We start from the raw sequence: 20,778 nt of genomic DNA on the forward strand, positions 1-20,778 counted from the left end.
CTACAACGCACAGACTCTGTCGGATCGGACTTACCGTGGACACTAACGCAGATGTATAGAGATGTATAGAGTTTACAGTATTTGTGTGCACTATTAATGCCGGTGTTTCCACCTCCGCCCCCCAGTGCGCGTTATGCATGGATGCACGCTATGTATCGGACATTTTCCAAATTCTGCCAATTCTCGGAGGTGCGCGTTATACATCGGAAAATACGGTGCAGTAGGACACATAAGAAGCGCAGCGCAAGTGTGTGTGAGAGATCTGGATGGATTTATGAAGGTGATAAAATGAAAAAAAAAAAAGTAATGATTGCAGACAAGCAGAGACACCAGAAAAAGCGTATCGCAGACAGTGACAGACGGTGGCGAGCTAAAATAAAAGAGAAGGAAACAAACGAGAGAAAGAGAGAAATTGTGACACATTCTCCTCACCAACATCACATTTTCTGCCTCTCACAAAGCTGTTCACTTTGGATTTCTACAAAAAAAAAAGCAAGCACAATCAAGACTACACCATTCGTAAATAAAAACACAATCGTGATTCAGTGTAGGTAAAACAAATAAATAATGGGTAATTATTTACAGCAATGCGAACACTTCGGAAGCAAGCAGATGGGAAAACGTCACACGTTCAATTCATCCAGGAGCCTATTAGCTCAGTCTCCTGGAACTGGTCATCGCCGCATGTATTTTAGCCTGCTTTCCGCATCAAGCGTCAAGGACCGCACGCCTACAGATATTTTGGTGCCATTGCTGGTCTTGCGGCTTGCATCCAAACTTGGATGAGAAGGGCAACCGCCTAGAAACATTACATTGTACATACGCCTAGAAACATTGTACATATCCATATACAACGTAAAGTCACTGTTAAGATCTGTGCCATAGGACGTTCTCAGTGAATACTAGCAGCCACCTTCCCATCTACATCAGGTATCAATTCTTGCAGACGCAAGCGCACCGATGCAGCGCACTCCACCGGAAGACATGAACCATGCGCCTGCATTGGCACTTCTTCCAACCGCAACTGCAAATAATACGTTGCAAGTGCTTGGCACACACGTCCCGAACGTCTTTTCCCGAATTTTTCATGGGTATCTGCACGAGACTATATCACGGCGTGCCTTACTTGTTCGCACTTTCGTCTTGAATATTGATAGTAATATCGTCCTTAACACTAAATCCCATGCTCCTAGCGAACGCACGTCGTTTGGCGCCGGCGATTTTCTTGCGGCCAGACCTGCGTAGGGCGTCTGCAAACTTTCCGAAGTCCTGCAACGTCACAGCACGTTTACCGTCCACCATAACACAACCATCTTCGCTGCCTTGCTCAAAGGCGGCGTTGTCGATGCCGCTCTTGGACTTTCTGCTGGCTTTGGCTATGGCGTCCTCGTCGCCGTCTGAATCGTCATCGTCATCGTCCGGAACGTCCGATGGAACGACGATTGCGTCGTCTAATTGGTTAAAGCCGCTGGAGGAAGGTCCGTTGAAAGGAATGCTGCAAGAATGACAGTGGTTTCGTAAATCCCACAAGACACACCATACGGGAGTGACCATCGTAGAGAATAAATGATAAATACACGATTATGAACCGTGGCTTGCCGAGCGTGTCTACACAAAGTAGTACGCCCCAAAAACTTTATGAAATCACGTTATAGTTTAAAAATACAAAATACAAAACAAAATATTATGACAAGAACAGTCCTTGTAGGTTGAAAATTTACCGAAGCTTAGACGTTCAGTAAGAATCGGGTGAGGAAACGCCATTTTGCGTGAAATATTTTTGATGTTGCCCTGCAGGCTTTGTATCCTGCTAGCTCTTGACGACAGCGCCTCAACATTTAGCAGTCTCTGTTCATTAATAACGGAGCAGTAAAAGAATTTGTAACACTAGATCTCGCAGGAGTCGTAGAAGTAAGCAGAGAAGAGTCCAGTTTCCGCAAGTACAGCTGCAGCGGCCACTCACCTACTTGACTTAGGAAAGAAGTCCTACAAGAGCAAGGAACGCGCGTGAGAACTTACGCATTGTCATCTTCGACTCTCCCCATCTTATGATATTTCGGTAACGGCACTGGACTGTTGTTGACGCTATTGACCGCACTGGTGTTGCGACTGCTCTGGTTGCCTTGAGCCACAAAGTACCGGTAGGGAGTGTCGTAGTCCACTTCGAGGATCGTTGCGAACTTGCTCGGATAGATGATGTCGACCACAGCCATTATGCCGCCCACTACAACGGCCAGTATACCTTTGTACGAAAAGAGAAATGGTGCATGTGGATATTACTAGAGAAGCCTGATATTACGAGTTGATATTTACTCTCGAACCTCGTCGTTACTGCACGTTTAGAAAAAAGAAAAGAAAAAGCAATTGTCGTGGAGATGCTCTGTCCGCTCTCTAGAGGAGTCATTACGGACTGATTTTTTCCTTCTTTTTACTTCTTGGTTTAATTCCTGAACTGCAAGGCCAAGGCATATGCCGTCCATTCCTTATTCTATTTTCACACACTACATCTCTCAATCCACCATGGGAGATACCAGGGCAAGACAACTCACCAATAAGAAGCACAATATAGTAGTTCCACCCCAAGGTCAACCTCAGCACATCCGTCTCCAAGGGAACGACCAGTGGGAATCGAGGCAGGAGCCCGTAGTAGACTATGGTCGACAGTACCATGAGGGCGCCACACACTTGGAGCGCGTACGCGCCGTAACGTGGTACAGCGCACAGAAGTACGTTGGCGAGAAGCCACGCAGTAAACGCCGCCCACAGAAGGAACTGGGCCCAGTCGCCTGCCTTCCGATAGGACCTCCCCCAGAGGAATCCTCCTGCATCTTGGCTGAAATAGTCCAACATGGTCAGGATGGGAAACGGAAGTCCTTTGGCCAGGGCCTTCCGGTACTCGTCTTGCAGAGACGTTGCCTTCTCCCACTTGAACTGCTCGTTGTAGTTGATGTCTCTCATGGTGCCGTTGGAGTCGGGGAGCTCCATGTACGTCACGTTCACGGAGTATAGGCCGACGTGTACCCCGACGTGAGCTCGTACTCGTTCCACGGAGAACGCCCTGGAAGATGGATGGGCGATAGTAAGGATGCAGACAGGGGACATTTTGTACCTCTATTCTGAACAAGCACTCTTCCAAATCGCTGCCTCAGTTGACACGGTCCTCTGTTGCTGTATTATTTCTTATGTCCCATAAATGGGAAGATAACTGATGGTCGTGGCTTTACCGTGCGAGATAACTATGATGATGAGCGACACCGCGGTGGTCAGCCTGTTAATATCTTTTTTTTTTTTATCCACCTGATAGTTCTGCAATGGACACCGACACCTTCGCACACCATGCAGCGTATTTAACGTCCCCCGCGGAAGATTTGAACGTAAAGACTATTCGCGATAACGCCAAAAACCGGAATCAAAGAAGAATGCATCGAGCTGCGGCAATAGCGCTGCAGAACGCAAAAGACAACTAGGAAACCGTGCCACCGAATGCAAAAGAGAGTTACCTGTAGTACGAGTTTGTAGTTGCATGTCCAGTATGCCAACCGGAACCGAAGATTCCCAGAAGCATCGCAGCACCGACGAGGAGACTGGTTGAGACACAGAACACAGTCGTGCAGCGTTCTTTACGAATGCCTGGCACAACCAAGAGGAAAGCTACCAGGAGCGTGCTGAAGGCGAGATACACAAAGGCCTCGCTGGCGTCCACCCAGACGGAAGTTCGGTTGTCGCCGCTGTAGAGAGTAGGACCCCCATTTTCTCGGAATGCGTCGAACCAGCCTGATGTATGCGGCATTGCCTTAGATTAGGCTGAAATGCAAAAGGACATCACATCAACCTGAGCATTTCGATGCTTCCATTCCTTGTCACCACGCGGGGAAACAGCTGTGGTTATGAGTGCTGTGTGAACTGAGGGAAAACAGCGTACAGCAGGATTGAGTGAAAGACAAGCGGATTGTATGCGTCCTGAGCAGACTTCAAATGCGTGTGGGCCAAAGTACCAGGGCGCAACATCATGTCACGGGCAACTTATCATGAAAGACTTCAAGATTCGTTTAAAGGATTTTAGGATTTCGGAAACTGGTGCCGACATAACACTGTGGCACATCCAAGACAGACGCTGAAAACTTCCAGAAGCCCATGATATATATAAAACTCGTGCGCTTGCTCATTAATATGTTCATGACTTCCAATGAGTTAGCGGCGCATGATGATATACTTTCTAGCTTGACACCGCGAGATAACCAACATCATAGGGGACGCCACTGTGGTGTGTCTGTGGATTAAGTTTGACCAGTAGAAGAATCTTGAAAGTGCGCCGAAATCTCAGCACACGACACACCGTATACGTATGATCTCCCTTGTGGGGGACGGCATGTCCACGCGACATCTACCCTGCCACAAAGTTTCTGCATGGCGTCCTCAGCCGGGGTCGAACCCGCAACCTTGGGACCAGTATGCGCACATCCTATATACCGACTGATCCACCGAAGCCGGTAGTTACTTTTGGGAAAAGAGGTTTCGGTAAGTTTACCCCTGCGAGGGAGCGTATAGTTGACCATTTGGCGGTCTGGTGTGGAACTTGGTTACTCGAAAAGCGTAAATGTTTCCTGAGCAATTAAGAGGAGGTAAGCGTCTGGAAACATGAAGACTAAACAAAATGAATATTGCGACTCAAAGAACCACAAAGGACTACTTCCCATTAGCGACGCGGCTAAGCTTCCTTCAATATCCAATAGTTCGATTCTAATTTTGGTTCAATTCCCACATCATCATCCCATTTATATGTGTGTCTGTTCGTTCAATTCTTGGCCACAGTAGGGAGCACTTGAGGAGCAGTTAGTTTCCGTTTTTCTAACAAAAGATTGTTCATCAAAAAAGCAAAAATCCTTTGAAGGAAGTGGAAATGACGGACAACCGTTCAAGGTAGACCTTACAATTTGTGCGCTGACCTTCCGAGTACATTTCTTTTCCGAGAACCGATGCTTCGGAGAATTGAGAAATAAGCCCGAGGTGACCGGCGATAATTAGTTGAAGAAAAAAAAAAAAAAAAAACAGAATCAAGCGGCTCACTCTGACCATTGTGTACATCGTGGTTCCGTATTTGCTTCGTTGAAATGGCCTATTCTGTGGCTCCGCTTTCAAGGCAACGCCTGCCGTTTCTGTTACATTATTTCATTCTTCTTCTTCTTCTTCCCAGCTGAAGAAAGGGTGAAACTACGCCCAAGTAGTCGTCATCATCAATAGCCCATTATCTTAACGTTCTCTTAAGACTCTTCTCTTAAGAATTAGCAGTTTCATACAGCGTCGTGGACGCTGGAACAGGATATCAACAGCGACAACACGGGATCTTGTGTTCCACGGTCTACGAGGTTGACATCATGAGATTCCATAACACGTAGAGACGGTGCGCTTCTGACGTCATCACCGAAGGCTGCCGCTTGCTCAAATGATGATATTTGGTTAACAGCCCCCCCTCCCCCAACACACACAGATTTTTCCGCATTATATAATATTCTGGCGTGCATAACAGCGCGTACATCATGGAGACCACAAGAATTTTCGAGTACTTCCAGTTTACAAGGTATATTCTTGCATTTTTATAACGTTCACATTTTCGCAACAGACAACGCATTTATGATACAGGATCTGCCAAGCACGACCTTCAACCAATAGTTTGTAGAAGCGCCAATGCTCTGTCTAGCCGTCCTCGAAAGATCCGTACTCAGTGTCACATTGCATAAGAAATTATAGGAGAACCTGTGTATCGCGAGATCAAAGGGTTAGGCCAAAGGGTTAAGGACGGATGTAATTTTAGGCTAGGGTTCTTCTTCAAGGACTAGGAGGTCAGCGTAGGAACAATTATAGCCCACAAGATTATAATGCACTACCGTGAGAACCGCGGAAGAGAAAAAGAGCCATATTAGACACGAACGCGGTATGCTAGACGCGTGCTGTCAAGGTTAAAGAAAAATGCTGTTAGGTCGCATCTTTAGAGGCGTAATCGCTGGTTCTGAGCTGGGTGAGGTGAAATAAATGTTTCATGCCAGATTTCAGGCTTGCGATGTGTTTATAATATCGCGTTCTTGAAACACATGAGCTGTGCGAGCATTCCCCTGACGTGGCTTGCTTGAGGAGTCAATACTCATCGTGAAGTCTGACGTTGCCACCTTCGGGATATTAATTCTTCATTTGTCGATGACGACGCTTAAGTAGCCATATCGAAATAACATTATTCATTCTTTATTGAGGTGTCTGCTCGTTCTTGTTGTGTGTGTTGTTTCTTTTTAACGCGACTTTTTGGTTATTTGCTGTTCGTATGTGTTTTACTCAGACTACGTGAACTGGAGTAGGCTGTCCTGAAGGTGCCGTGCCAAACATTTCCATATTTTTCTTTTACTGATGTAGTCGTGCAGCTTTCTCTATTCCAGAAATCTCTTGTTCAGTGTTCTTGTTAGGGTACATGAACTGGAATTCAACCGCGGAAATTTTGCACCCTGATCTCATCTAACATGTATGTTGCTTAGTGTAAAGGGACCACGGAGCTCTTAAATAAATTCAGGGCGTAGTTTATTACTAATGCGTTAAACAGGAAAGTCACATGAACGCAATCTCTCTTCGCACAACATGCCCTATAACATAGCATAAAACTGTATGTCTCTCAACGCCAGAACACTAAATTATTATTATTATATTACCTTGTTAATCTAATAACGTAAATAATGCATTAGGGCCCGATTTCACCAACGCTGGTTAACTTTAAACCGAGATCAAGGGTTGCTAAAACTCACATCCAATTCTTTCTACAGGTGCTAGTTGGTGACGTGATGAATGTTTCAGTGACAATAATTCCCTTTAGTGAAGCAGAGTTAAGCGTCAAATTCAAGTTAAGGGACATTGATCTCGGTTCTCGGTTGGTGAAATCACAAATCACCTAATCACTCTCTAAGGCCCGGCTTCACCAACGTCGATTAACATTTGAACCGAGATCAACGGTCCCTTAAGTTGAATTTAACGCTTAACTCTGCTTCAGTAAATGGAGTTATTGTCACTGGAACGTCCATCACGTCACCAACTAACGTTTATAACCAGCGTTATAACCAAAGTTATAACCAGCGTTGGTAACAAACCCGTGCCTAAATGATGTAAAAAGTTGTTAGGCGCACACTAAAAACAATAGGAAGGATTAGCAAACAGGTAAAGGATGCAGAATGTCCTGCAAGCTCGGATAATTGCTAACTGCTAACGGTGATGATGACCTTCTCCCCTTTATCTCTAATCTGAAACTTCCGTTTGTAAGCAGTAAATGGGCGATAAAGGTTTCATCTGACGTAACGGCTAAGCATTCCACGGAATCGCTGTACTTATTTAGGAAACCTCAAGAATAACCTTAGGGCGTGGTAAACTTCCACGAAAATGGTGGTCGTGCTACAAGACGTGGACGACGGCAGTCGCGTGTCTAGGCGGTTAGCCTTCGCGACTACCTGAGCAGTGTGATGGACGCAAGTGGTCGACGACGTCAATCCATCGGGTCTTGCTTGCTCCCTACAAGGTCACCCTGTGACGACCTTCTGTTAAAACATGCGTCGTTCGCACGTAAAGTTCACTCTTTTATGAAAGGTGATTGATTTGTCCTTCTATCAGTTCCAGCCTCAGAACATCAATTCGCATCATATGCACTCTTTTATGATGAGATGAACTGCGCCTGGTGCATAGAATGCACAATTGACCCCATGCGCCACCTTCTGTCCTCCCAACAGAACTTACCTACGTGCTTTACGTACTTTTCTTTGCTTTATTTAGTTACTTAAATTACTTCACGGCGCTAACACGTAATTAAAAACATTACTTTACATTGCATTGCATTACTTTACTTTTATTTTATTACGTACAAATACATCAATAACATACGAAACATAAAGCGGAGCATCCAGTGGGAAATGATCCCTTTTGAAGTATCCTCCATAAGGATAACTTAACATATGCTTGATTCACAAGGGTAACCAGCAATAACAATAAGAAGAGTCAGAGAGTCACAAGAAAAGTCAGGGGTATTACAACAATATGACAAAGTAAACCATATTTTGTAACTCTAATTACCTACATAAAAGAAAGTCCTTAATCATACTCTTGAACATACTCAGGTTCACACACTATTTTAACACAGAAGGAAGACATTTCCATATTTTAACATTACGAAACAAAAATGTCAATTTACCGGTATTAGTTTTCACCATGGGTATAGATTTAAGATGCCAGTTGTTCGTGCTCGCGAAACTGCATTAGGCCCAAGTTGGTCGTAATTCAATAGTATAGGGAAAGGGGTTGACTTTCAACAAATGTGTTACTTATAGTAAGGACGCTGTAGGATATGTTAGCTGTTCCACGTTGAACATACGGAAATTAGACATATTTGGTGTTGTACAGGATCGATACGGCAAGCCGAAAATTAATCTAATTGCTCGATGCTGTAGCACCGTCAAAGGATAGAGGTAAGTTTTATATAAAGCATTCTGTCAGCATATTCTGTCCGTGTCCTATATAAGGCCCACGGACAGACCTACGCGGGGGTTGACCCCATAAATCCATCGCTTTAATAAGTAATAAAATAAAATATAAGAAACTGAATACGATCGGTTAAAGACTGATGAATATTGTTGCCCATCGATCAAATTCTCGAAGTCTGTTACATCGCATATATTTTAAACCGTCCACCAGTCGAATGCTATAGAGCTTCGAATACAGAATATGCGTTTGTTGGAACAAAAAAAGAAGACACAGAAGAGAGAAGGTCAAAAATAAAGTTGTTGTTGTTGTTGCTATAGAGCAACGGAATATTATTGGTGGCAACACTGTGGCTACCTATAAGCTATGATTTTATTTTTGAAGTTTAGCGGTACAGCGTGTTCTATCTCTTTATTACGAAATAAGAATATCGCACGGTCCGCGAATGTTCTGAACAAGGCATGTCAATAGCGAGCGAAAGGTGACAAAATAAAGAATAAACCTGTCCCCACGCACCGCGCCTTCCAGCAAGTCATCGAATATAGTGAGCTAGAAAGCCATACGTCTACCTTGCACTATATTACGCTATGGAATGTTCGGCTTTTCCCTACTGCATCACTCTGTGCACACAATCCACATTTCCATCTGTTTTCCTTACCAGTCTCGCGCAGCGCGGCTGCAATCAGCAGCCGTAATCAGTGAGCATTTTATGTTCCTATGCCAGTTTCCGTGGCCCTTGCCCTTATTTCCATACCTTTTCGTATGGTAATAAACGAACAACACGAATGTGTGCTTTCCAACGAGGTTTACAGCCCGATTGAGTACTTTCTCCAGTATTTCGGGTCAAGGCTCCAGAAGATATTCTCGGTGAAAGAAAATCGCGTCACGCAAGCGGGAACGCATTTTGCTACTATACCGTCGTATAGCTGTAAACGGCGAGGCCAACTGGATACTGGACGATCGATTGTTCTCGAAACACAGTAAGGGGCTTACATCGACGATATAGGAGTCAATTTTTGTTGATATCGAAAACATTTTACGAACAATATGTGAAGGGATTGAAGCAAAAGCATTAGGGTCGGAAGCCGCCGCCGTCGTTGTTTCTAAGTGAGGTTGTTCTGCTGCTGGACAGAAATTTTAGCTAAGCGCAAATTTGAAAAGGGGAATACTTTCATAATTTCCACGATGAATAATAATGGTACCGTTATGTTGCACGTAAGGCTTGTCTGCCTATAGTATGGCGACATGTTGCACGTGCCGTAGGGTAGGACTGCGGATATAATTCGGACCACCTGAGGTTCTTTTGACGTGCACCGGAACTCTCCGCCACACGGCGCTGGAAGCAATATTTACCTCGCCCACACAGCTATACCGCCTTCGGCCGAGGATCGAACCCGCGATCTTGAGCTCAGAAAGCTAGCACGTTACCGATTGAGCTACCGAGGACCATCTCGTGACCATCTCGTGCCACATGCCTCGTTGAAGTCGGGAGAATATGCGTTTGTTGGAACAAAAAAAAAAAAGACACAAAAGAGGGAAGGTTAGTGAAGCGCAAGAAAGTCGACTCGTTATTCCAATGGAAAAGAAAAATGAGAAACGGAAAAGGCGGAAACAAAAAATAAGAGTGAACAAGAAAAATAAAGAAACAGCGAACGCATGTTTGAGCCTGACATATGCGTCACCTGCACTGCCGGACTATTATTTCAGCTCCATCTATCTAATCTCCGGAGTTACGTCCAGCTTCCTGCAAGATATCGCACATGCGAGCCGAAGCACTATTTCGCACCTCATAAAATTTCACAGAATGCGTCAAAACCGCGAAGGCGGATGTCACAGTGCGGCCTTGACCATGGAGGCTCCCCGGATCTAAACGGGCATCCGTCAGAACATCCTTTTCGTCAAGTCCACCTCATCCTGGATTAGCGGACCACCGGGCATTACGTAGACGGAAGCAGGCGGGGTATCCCTCAATGCGACCTTCAGCTGCAAACTGCAGCAGGTAATGAAGGCGGCCAATAAGAGCAGAGCATCGAAAGTCCTTGCAGAAAAGCGGAAGCGGCTGTAAGGATAATTTCATCTCGACATATGTAAATCATAACTGCTAGGTCGTCTTGAGAAATTATAGATGTATTGTGCAACGGCTGTTACGAGAGGACAACGGACTTTTGCATTCCAGTGCGACAGTGGATAATAAGCATTATTAAGACAGTACTGACAGTATTTTTTTTTTATTCTGGAGCGACTGATTTTTTCGTGGTCAGTCGAAGAGTGTAGCGGACGGACTAATTTGCGTACTTCATGGGAAATACACGCCAATTAAAAAAAATTCTGGCTCTTATAATTAATCTGCGCAAGGCCGGATCAGAATAAAGTACGGTCTATCATTCGAAGACCACGCCAAAATCTGCCCTGGTGTTGCACCGTGTCTTTAGCAGAAAGGTATTCCCAGTTCTTCAGGGTTCCAGACTATTCGTAGTTCAGCTGTTAAATGAACCTAGATATGGTAAAATTATCTACGCTTATACTTACTCATTTTTCCAGTGTTGCCCGTAATGAGACTATAAAAATATTCGTAAGTAGATTAACTTTCAATACATGTCTGTGGTGCCAAACCGGCCATTTTTCGGTACAAGACTATTTCGTCTCGGCGTATCATTATACTTACATCTTATATTACCTTTAACTATATATATCATTATAGTTTGTCATATTCTTCTGCTACGTCTGAAGTACCACATCTTATTCCATGCGAACGGGTATACTTTGGGGAGAAAGCAAGCAAAAGATAGCGCTTGGTCCCCCGCCATATCGTTCTGCAACTTCCTTTCCCGGGAACAATATTGCCGCCTACGAGAGAACGATGCGTCCTTTGAAGCCTTATGGGACAAGGTAAGGACGGCCATTTCAAAAGCGCACAAACAATTTCCCTCGCCTCCGGCCATATAATGCGAGAAAAAGGCAATCTAAAAACAATCTAGCGTTAAGCGATGCCTATAAATTGGCACGTGGAAATCGGCCTTCCGTAACCCCGTCGATGGCCGTCGTTAATTGAGCATTGTTAAGAGGGGCCCCGCCTCTCCACTATAGGTTTGCCGTCTGAAGGATGTCTTTTTTTTTTTTTTTTGTAGGGGCTTGTAAGTTGTCAGCAGGCGTCTTGTTGATGTGGCTGTCCAGATGAATCTCAAGGGCTATGGGTCACAAAAGTGATGGGAGATCGCAAAGATATTAAATCAGAAATCTTGGGCAGCGCATGACTGCGCAAGTTAACGATAAGGTTATGAGCACGTGCTTGAATCAGGATGACATCACGAACAGCAGATCAGCCCAGTAATGTTGTGTTGAGTTGAAAGAGAGAAGAAAAACAAAAGGAGAAAGAGGTACTCATTACGTGAGCCGTCTACTCCAGATCACTTAGAAAAACAAAAATGGCTAACTACAATGAGAACAATGAATGACAGAGGCACTCAGTCAGTCGCTCACAGAGAGAGTCACACTTTGCCCACTAACTTGGAGTCTGCGCAAAATCGCACAAACGCCTGCGTGGCGTTGGACTGATGGTCCGACGACCAAGGACCTTAACAACATCGAAGGGTCTGCCATCCAGCCGAGCTAAAGAAGCTTGTAGGTACAGTCGGTGCTGCTGATACCGTGGACAGTATAATAAGATGTGTTCAGTGTCCTCAACAGTCCCACAGGTGCCAGAGTTAGGTGAATATGCCAGTAATGTCATTCTTAGCGATCCAATAACAAACGTGATGCCGCAACTCTGCCAGACGTCGGCAGTGGCCAAAGTGCAGCAGACACCATTCTGTCCTGCTGTCCTTCCAATATTGATATGTCATGCCAAGTTGATCTCATCAGAAATTGATTAGCGTAGAAGGTTTAGGAATTCAATGGCATTCATCGCAACAGTTGAATCAATTAAGTCTCCATGTGAAGTCATTAAGGCCGAAGCGTCATTTCAGTCATGGTGTTGCCACTTCCTGAGCAACTTTGAGATAAGAATAGACCAATCATATGTATCATCATAATAAAGCTGCACTCCACGAGCGCTGTCACATATGGCAACATTTGCGTCGCGGTCCTTCACGAAACACACCAGGAGTCGAGGGACACCGGATAAAAACCAGAAACCGACATAACAACTCTTCCAGGGGATGGAGCTCTTTTTGTGCGCTTATACATGTCCCGTGCCTTTTGGATTCTGGTATGCGATCAATGCATTCCTACCAAACTTAGTCAAACTTATTCAGCAAGGTCACCCCTAGAAACCAGACACTTGAATACCGAAAACCTGCCTGAAAGCCAGCAACGCCGCTGAACTGTCATCTGTTTCCAAAGGGTGGTTGCCGAGCCGAGGCGAGCACGTATCAGCAGAAAACCTTCGTCATGGCTGCGTCTCAACTGGCGCAACAACGCCTTCCAACACACGTGCAGATAAGGAAGGAACAACAACACTTACGACTCCCGCTGCACAACGAGAACGGAGAGAGACACCAGGGACGGTACGGTCCAAGCAAATCCTGCAGTGAAAGCTCTCCGGTGAGTGGCACTCTTTCGCCCGCCGGTTTCCTTCGCCGGACGGCTGTTAGAAGCGGCGTGAACCAACAGAGGGCAACATGTCAAGGCCGCGCCGTCATCTTGCGCTGATAACCTATTCCGGTGGAGTGGGTTTCCCTGCCTGTAAGAAGAGGCGGAAGCCACTCCACGAGGGGGAGGTGAAAATGATTCACTCTCAGCGCATCCGTTACGGAATTAGACGATCACCTTGGGATTAATTTGCGCGTGGATTCGTGTTGATGTGCACGTGCTCTGTCACTTTCTCAGCAGGTGTGCGGCGTCATAGTCTTCTCGAAGTTTCCGTACATGTGGCCGTAATAAGATAGGGGCCACCGGAACCCATGCCTTTGAAGAGTATATGGTGCTCCTGGATGCGATTTAGCAATCTAGCGTAGGACAGTTTCGAGATTATTCTGCGCAATGCATCAACGAGTCTTGAACACAGCCGCCGGTACAGTGCATGCGACGGCCATGCACTTCTATGGTCCCTATATCATATGCACACCCATATGAAGCCATGTTCCAGGAATACTCCTAGAAAACACCTTTATGTAACTTCCACTTTTCCGTACGAAACCAAGTAAGCGATCATGAATGAACACACGTAGCGAGTATGAATCGGAGTCAACACAATCCAACCCGAATCAGAACGTGTCTTTCTACGCGAGACAAACTACGGTCACTACATCGCACACGAGACACCACTTACTACAGGCCACGGTGCTACAGGCTATGTGGCATCGCGACTGCCTTGAGACTGAAATGCAAATGAGAAGACGGTTCGCGGCTAATCCCCTTGAACATTGGCACTTTGCCTGGTATCAGCTGTTCATCACGTGATGTCACACGGCCTTATGTAAGAAGTCGTTGGGTACAAATAAGCTGACTGACATAAATCAAGTGACGTCATGGCACCCCCCGTGAATTGGATTGGATTGGATTAGAAAAAGAAAAAAATGTGGAGAAGTTAGTCCCGACCCAGTCAGAACTGGCTACTCCAAAACATGTTTGTGGGTGAAAAAAATAGAAAAAAGAGAAGAACAAACAAACAGACACCCTGGTCTTCACATATTTGTGAATCCATTGCATGTACGCTTGATATATTTTCGTCGGTTTGTGTTCCTCGTGTGAGGGAGTGATCGCTTCGATACCCACAACACATAAAAACCTGTCTATAAAACAAGAAGGGAGAAAAAAGAGTAAGAAAAGATCACTTAGACGGCGCAGACAATTAAGTGCCCTTGTAAAGGCTTTTTGGAATCAGCGAAGAAATCTTCTCGGTTGGTTGGTTACGCAAGCCAAACGTAATGCAAAGGTAAGAGCATGGTCTTGAATGGTAATTCACCTTGGACCGTATCCAGAAACCCCAATTTAGAGCAGGCCGGTCTAATAAGGCGAGATCAAAGTTGTCCCATAGACTTCCATAGACCTCCTTCCAGCCACATCATGGGGTAACTTCGCCAATAATCCTGGTCGTTACCGTGGTACAGGGAGCATTCCAATGAAGACTACTGAGGGACGCTCTGATGGGGAAACAAGGAAGCATGAGGCACTGGTGCATGTCTGAAGTTAGACCTGGGCACACTTGCACAAACGTTGACGAACTTCCTCAGTGCCGTCATCAGTAGCCTTGCCAGTGCTGTACGCACCAGCAGCGTTGAGGACAGGCATCGCGGACAAGGAATCACTAGCGAAGCTACTGAGGACACCACGGAGGAGTATGCTCAACTTTCGTGTAGGCAAGTCCATGAGGTATATACACACTCTCCTACATAAGTTCTTTATCCACTTGCACCGGCCTCGGTGGCTCATTTAGTAGCGTGTTCGCCTATTAATCCCAAGGGCGCGAGTTCGAACCCAGCAGAGGTAGCCAGCAACTTGATGGCAGGGTATACAAGTTGCTTTGACATGCCGTCTTCCGCGACAGACGTTAAGTACGGTGTACAGTGCGATGAGATCTCAGCGCACGTTAAAGAACCCCCAGGTGGGAAAAATTATCCACAAAGCGCCCCCTCGTGGCGTCGCTCATTATTACAGTTACTGTATCTCGCGACGTAAAGCCACGAATTATTATTATTATTATTATCCACTTTGCACCTCAGGCTCGTCTTCTGCCACCATTATGGCAAGTAGACATCTTTTGTACTTACTCATGTGCAGCGCGTAGGCTCGTTATATGTGTTTACATACGCAGTTATTACCCGCACGCCTTCACGTGCTTTCTGTTTTGAGGGCGCGTCAACGCGGAAAAGAGCCACGCCAAGGCAAAAGTGCTTTCGCTCTTTTTTTCTTGGCAACAGAAAAAAAGAAAAAAAAAAGGTAAAGAAGAGAAACGACAGTCGTTTGTCGTCGTGCAACTCTTTGCGCCCACTACTGAGTGGAATTCCCCGCTTTTCCTTTGACCTTGTTCGAAATTGAGGTGGTTCGCCCATGTGGACGTCTTCTGCGGTAAGAGACCAGCTCAAAAGCGTGCCACTATAGCGCTAAAGTCGCGGAGGCGTCGCCCACGTTATGAACCCCGATTACACCACTTGGATATATATGCACAACAGGGAAGTTAGCGCAACGAGAGGAGAATGGCCTCCTTCTTTGCTCATCATCAACAGATTAACATCTTTTGATGATGAGCCAGAGCAAATTAAGCCCTCGGCAGAACGTGCCTTTGGGGTCACCCTGGTCATTCACAAGCACAAGCAGTCACAAGCGTTATTGATTGATGGTATGCATTCATTCTTGATCGATCCAATTCAAAAATACGAAGGGTGTTATATACTGTTCTTTGACTCTAAAAGTGGTAAACTCCAGGAAAGCTTGTTCAAAATGAAAGGTGCCTACTGTACGAACTTATATGCCGTCAAATACAGACTATAGTAGAAGAATACACTGATGATGATGATGACGATGATGATGATTGGTTTTATGGCGCAACAGCAACGGAGGCCATAATGAGGAGGCCATAATAATCGCTTTTGTAGACGAATACAAAAGAGATTATTAAAGTGGACGACGAAAACCTGCGTATAACGTTGACAGGGCTTACAAGGGCAAGGCATCGAGGCCTAACACATTAAAGTTCCTGCGAATGCTTCTAACTGGGGAAGATGACAGAAAATTGGCAAACTGAGTGACCCGGTAAAGGTATAGATTGAAGCAAAAGTCACAGGTCAGCCGCGAATATTTTGAACAGTGACTGTTTTACTCCTGGCGCACCGTCCGGTGACTACCATGAGGACGGTGCCCAGTGCGTAGAAGAGCGACGTCTGCTCGAAATATCGGTGACTCTCGACCTGCGGGTTTTGCTTCAATCTCGAACACATGGTAGTACTTTTCCCTATATACTCTGCTGACTGCTAGTTGTCTCAAATGTGATGGCTGTATTCGAGATCGTCTTTTGGGTGAAGCATATAGCGTCGGATCGCCTGCCGATTATCACAAAAGCATAGATGAAGCATGGCTACTGAAGTGTGCGGCTCGCAGGGGTGTGTAGAAAGTGCGCAAGAGATGCCTTCGTTCAACTTCCGTTTTTCCGCGAAGTGCCGTACAGGCTTCCGGCAGCCGCCCCCGGCTGCTGCGCCCTTTGCAGACACCGATACCGGAATGGTGTCAAGGGCGCCAGCGAAGGATCAGTCGGAACAGTGACCAGCTGGAGGGCCCGGCGTGACTCACGAACGGCTTCTCTTTTTTTTTCTTTTTTTTTTTTTTCTATCCGACACGTATGCTCACATTCGCACTTCAAAGCCTTTTATGTCCTGTTAGTGCAGGATTTTTCTTGCAGCTGTATCACAGAGAAAGTTCCGCGGATGTGGTGCGACGAGAAAAACTGCATCGCCGTATCGCTAATCTAATGGTCGTAAAACAAGAAACGCACAATTTACAAGAATCAGATAAAAATTGCCTAGGCGTACCGTTATGTAGCCACTGTAACAGCTAGTAATGACTACAGGGTGACAGCAAAGTGACGTTGTCGCTGAGGCATTTCTTAAAATGTCATTTACGAATAGAGAGAAGCAAACAAACTGCTAAATAAACAGAAACAAGTGTGTGTTCTTGCGGGAAAACAGCATTTACTTCAGAGTTTCGTACTGCGCTTCGAACACGCTGTTGATCAGCTGACCATCAGGTGGATGACTGTTGTCCGGGATCACGACCCTGGTTCCACTGGGATCCGTCACCATGATAAACTACAATACACTAGCTCTTGCAGTTTTAATATCTTTTCACGACGTATCAAAATTATATCTACCTTATTTTACTATTGCTCTAATTAATTGATTGATTGCTCTAACATACACTTACAAGAATGAAACTGTTCTCGATAATACAGACGTGTCCAGTCAGGTTAGGTCGCATTACAGCCTTAAATTAGGCTGTCTTGACGTACACGTTCACATGGCGTCCTTCAAGATCCGAAATAGCTAATACGTAACTACGCCTAACAATATACCGGTCACACAGCAAAATGAGCCGCTACGGTGCTGGCATTGCTAACATATATAATGTCAAGAAAGCAAAAATCACAAATATTAGAACTAACGGGAGTGGTTCAACGACAACCTGACGTAATTTGAATACATTACTGAGCGAATCAAAATATTTCGTCTGGAGCACAGCGAGCAGCCTTGAAGTTATGTCTAAATGGCTGGTGTCACGCCAGATAAGTTATGGGCCAACCGCTCCACTTTAAGCATTTGCATTCCACATGCTGGAGAGGTTAAGAGAATGTCCTTGCAACTGAGACACCTAGCAGACGTGGTGCGGGTCCCCGACGCACTGTGCCTGAGGTACGTGGAAGGTGAAGCGCCTCCCCAGTGATAATAAATTTCAGAAATCACTGTGCTATTACAGCAGTGCATCCACGCAAACAGCGTTCCCGAACTGTCTTGAGAATGTGCGTGGCTTAGCGTACGTACGACCAGCAGTCCTGCACGGCTCATCATCAAAGCTTTGCGACGAACCCGCGTCGAATCGCTAGGGCGTAGAAGGGTTACGTGTCTCGCTTCTCTCAACTCGCAAAGGAGCGCATATATTCGCAATATTTTCCACTGAGGACATAACAAAGGACGAGTGGGCGAGTTTCCGCTTCTGCTTACGCTTCCTGACGCCGAAGGGCGGCGCCCCTGTGGGTGCCAAAACAAACATACGAAAAAAAAAACTCATTCTCTGTCTTATTTCCATAGAAAAGGGCTGCACGACTAGTCGTGAAGGGCTGGCCCATCTTCCACTTTAGCAGTGTCATAGGGGTCAACAGCTTTCTTTTTCGTAAATGGTAGAACAGGGTTGTGCTGCACAACTAGCTTTCTCGTTAGGGCGTTCTATATAGAGGAGTGTATGGCGCTACCATTCGCGTCATGTATCCATACTTTTGTACAGTGCACCCCCTACGGGTTGACAATAAATGTTTCCTGTAACGCGACTAGCATTCGCGTCGTCTTGCTTGCGGTGCGCGCGATTTATTGGTGTGCGCGCAGAATGAGTGGTGGCCCGCCTACCAAGTGAAGACAAGATGCAGCAGCGGTTGCGGTTCATACCTGAGACGAAATATAGCGTAATAGTGTGATTTTATAGATTCACACGCTCGTTTGTTCGCAGCAACTTATATTAGCATATTGTTATCGTTAGTTAATACCCATTTGATTTAGGAGGACATATCATGTGCGTTGCACCTGCTATGGGTTCATTTCGGTATAGTACCCCCGTGGTATTGGTACCTCATACCTCATGCAGCCCCGTGGCTCCGCGCGTGGAAACAACTTCCAACCAACAATTTTGAACAATCGTGTTATAGTATTATATAGTATAATCGTATGTCCAACCATGAACTGTATGTGGCACTCATCTGGAATCAGAACCCACGTGCACATATACTTCGTTGCATGCCATGCGTCACCTCAACGTTTGAAGCTCAGTAGAAGTAGTAGTTTAGATTCCAATGTACCAAACAACAAGTGAGTGCATGATAATCTGGTCGCCTTCTTCCCACCTATTTTCCAAGACAAAGCGCATTTACTATTCTTCCTATCACTACTGCAAGCTTCTCTGGTACGTTCAATCTACTAAATAAACAGTAGAGGGGTTAAGGCCATCCCTCCCCATCTGAAAACGAAAAAAAAAAAAACGAAAAACACTACGGCAGAACTAAACACACCCCGACACGTCTCCAGTGCGGGGCCAACAACAGCTGACACCACTGTCATTCCATCCCCACTGCACCCTCGGACGCAGAATGAAAAATAAATAAATAAAACAATAAAGAAAAGCAAGTTAGCATGAACTGATCACTAACCTATCTTTGCGCGAAAGAGTTTCGGCAACCCGACACCGACGAGGTTACAAGATCCAAGACCGTCCACAAAAGTCGCGCACGCACAGACACAACACACACAGAAACACACACCGATGAGGTACACTTTCTCCAAGACACGCTTCGCTTCTCGGCAACACCGGCACCCCCCGAGAGCTTTTCACAATCGCACTGACGAGCAAGACTGGGCGCCATTGCCATTTCTTTTTAACCCGCCGGCGTTGGAAGCTGTGTGACGCCGCGGAGGTAGTCGACCAATCAGAGCGGCCCGCACAGAGAAGACTTCTTTCTTGAGGCACCACCACATCGGCTTGTCGGGAATTCCCCTTTTTACTCTTGACCAAAAGAAGAGGAACCTCTGTAGGGAGATGAACTCCAGGAAGTTTAGGAGATCACAGGGGACATGCAGGTGGGTCTTGTCGAAAAAAGAGAAAAAAAGAAAAGTTTTCTTGTTTGTTTTGCGTTGAAGGGTATTTTAAAATGCCGTATAACGTAACGTGATGGAAACACGTTGAAAGGAATGGCATGAATCTCTATATGTATTAGTTGAAATTGACATGGAGACTGTTCCGACGGACGTCCTACTAGCATGACAGTAAACAGAGATGTGCTGATATAGGATCACAACTCGAAGGTTTCTGTGCTCACATGTTTATCTGTTTATCTATCTGATGTCTATCGGTTTATCTGTAGATTTTTTTCTTCGGCAGCCGTTGGCGCCACGCATATGACATGTTTATAGCCTTCGCGGCAACCATAGCTCATTTTGCAGCCATGCTTTTCTTATTTTCACCATTGGGACAGGGCGTCAGACTTCAGACGTCCGCAGTCTTGTTTGTCGTCCTATTTCTATGTGTTGTCTCCCTGATACGAGTTTTGCTTGAGAGTGTGTTGAAACAGGCCCGAGGCCATTCTGTCAATTTTTCGTATCAAATCCATTCCCTGCAACAGCGTCTGAGGGCCACTTCGTGAGGAGGCTCCAGATGCCGAACAACCTGTACTGGGAGAATTGCTATGGACTTTGAGAGAAGATACTTTGTCTGTGTGTGTCTCTTTTTGTTGTCCCTAGTCTCGGGATTTTACTCTCATAAGCTCGACTATGCCTTTTACTAACATAACCAAACTTTTTTTTTTCATCGTGATGCCTGAAGGACACACATGATCTGAAACCGAACCTGAACTGAAGTAATCGAACTAATTGAACATGTCTCATATATTGTTCCAAGTAAAGCACCGAGGAACTCTTCGAACCGCAAAAGATCTCGTTAATTCCGTGCATACAAAGTGAACTATAAACACCTCATGCATTGACGAAACGGAATGTGATATATGAAGGCCTAGTTATAAATGCAAACAATTGAGTCGGTAAATACAAAAGATAAATAATAATGACGACATTGAAGGCCTCGGTTGCAGCC

General features: G+C 45.5%; 1 protein-coding gene across 2 annotated transcripts; it reads right to left on the reverse strand.

Annotated features, from left to right (window-relative positions):
• Window positions 1–520: 520 nt before the first annotated feature.
• LOC135367192 (dual oxidase maturation factor 1-like) lies at window positions 521–19,518 on the reverse strand. Of its 2 annotated transcripts, none has more exons than XM_064600341.1 (5): window positions 19,343–19,518; window positions 3,501–3,804; window positions 2,550–3,058; window positions 2,020–2,242; window positions 521–1,495 (listed from the first exon to the last, which is right to left on the reverse strand). In XM_064600341.1, the coding sequence occupies exons 2-5, from the start codon at window positions 3,788–3,790 to the stop codon at window positions 1,123–1,125; spliced, it is 1,395 nt and encodes a 464-aa protein (XP_064456411.1). In that variant the 5' UTR covers window positions 3,791–3,804; window positions 19,343–19,518; the 3' UTR covers window positions 521–1,122. The 2 variants fall into 2 exon arrangements, with proteins under 2 accessions (XP_064456411.1, XP_064456410.1); XM_064600340.1 differs by lacking the exon at window positions 19,343–19,518 and adding an exon at window positions 12,962–13,190.
• Window positions 19,519–20,778: the final 1,260 nt, after the last annotated feature.

Source organism: Ornithodoros turicata, chromosome 8 (assembly GCF_037126465.1).
Source record: "Ornithodoros turicata isolate Travis chromosome 8, ASM3712646v1, whole genome shotgun sequence".
NCBI classification, from domain to species: Eukaryota; Metazoa; Arthropoda; class Arachnida; order Ixodida; family Argasidae; genus Ornithodoros; species Ornithodoros turicata.

Excerpts from the sequence above, each read along its gene's own strand:
- LOC135367192 (XM_064600341.1), bottom strand. The coding sequence starts at position 3,790 with ATGCCGCATACATCAGGCTGGTTCGACGCATTCCGAGAAAATGGGGGT. Across the intron at positions 3,059-3,500 it reads ACTACAAACTCGTACTACAG|GGCGTTCTCCGTGGAACGAG; the intron begins GTAACTCTCTTT and ends TCCATCTTCCAG. Across the intron at positions 1,496-2,019 it reads AGAGTCGAAGATGACAATGC|CATTCCTTTCAACGGACCTT; the intron begins GTAAGTTCTCAC and ends TCATTCTTGCAG.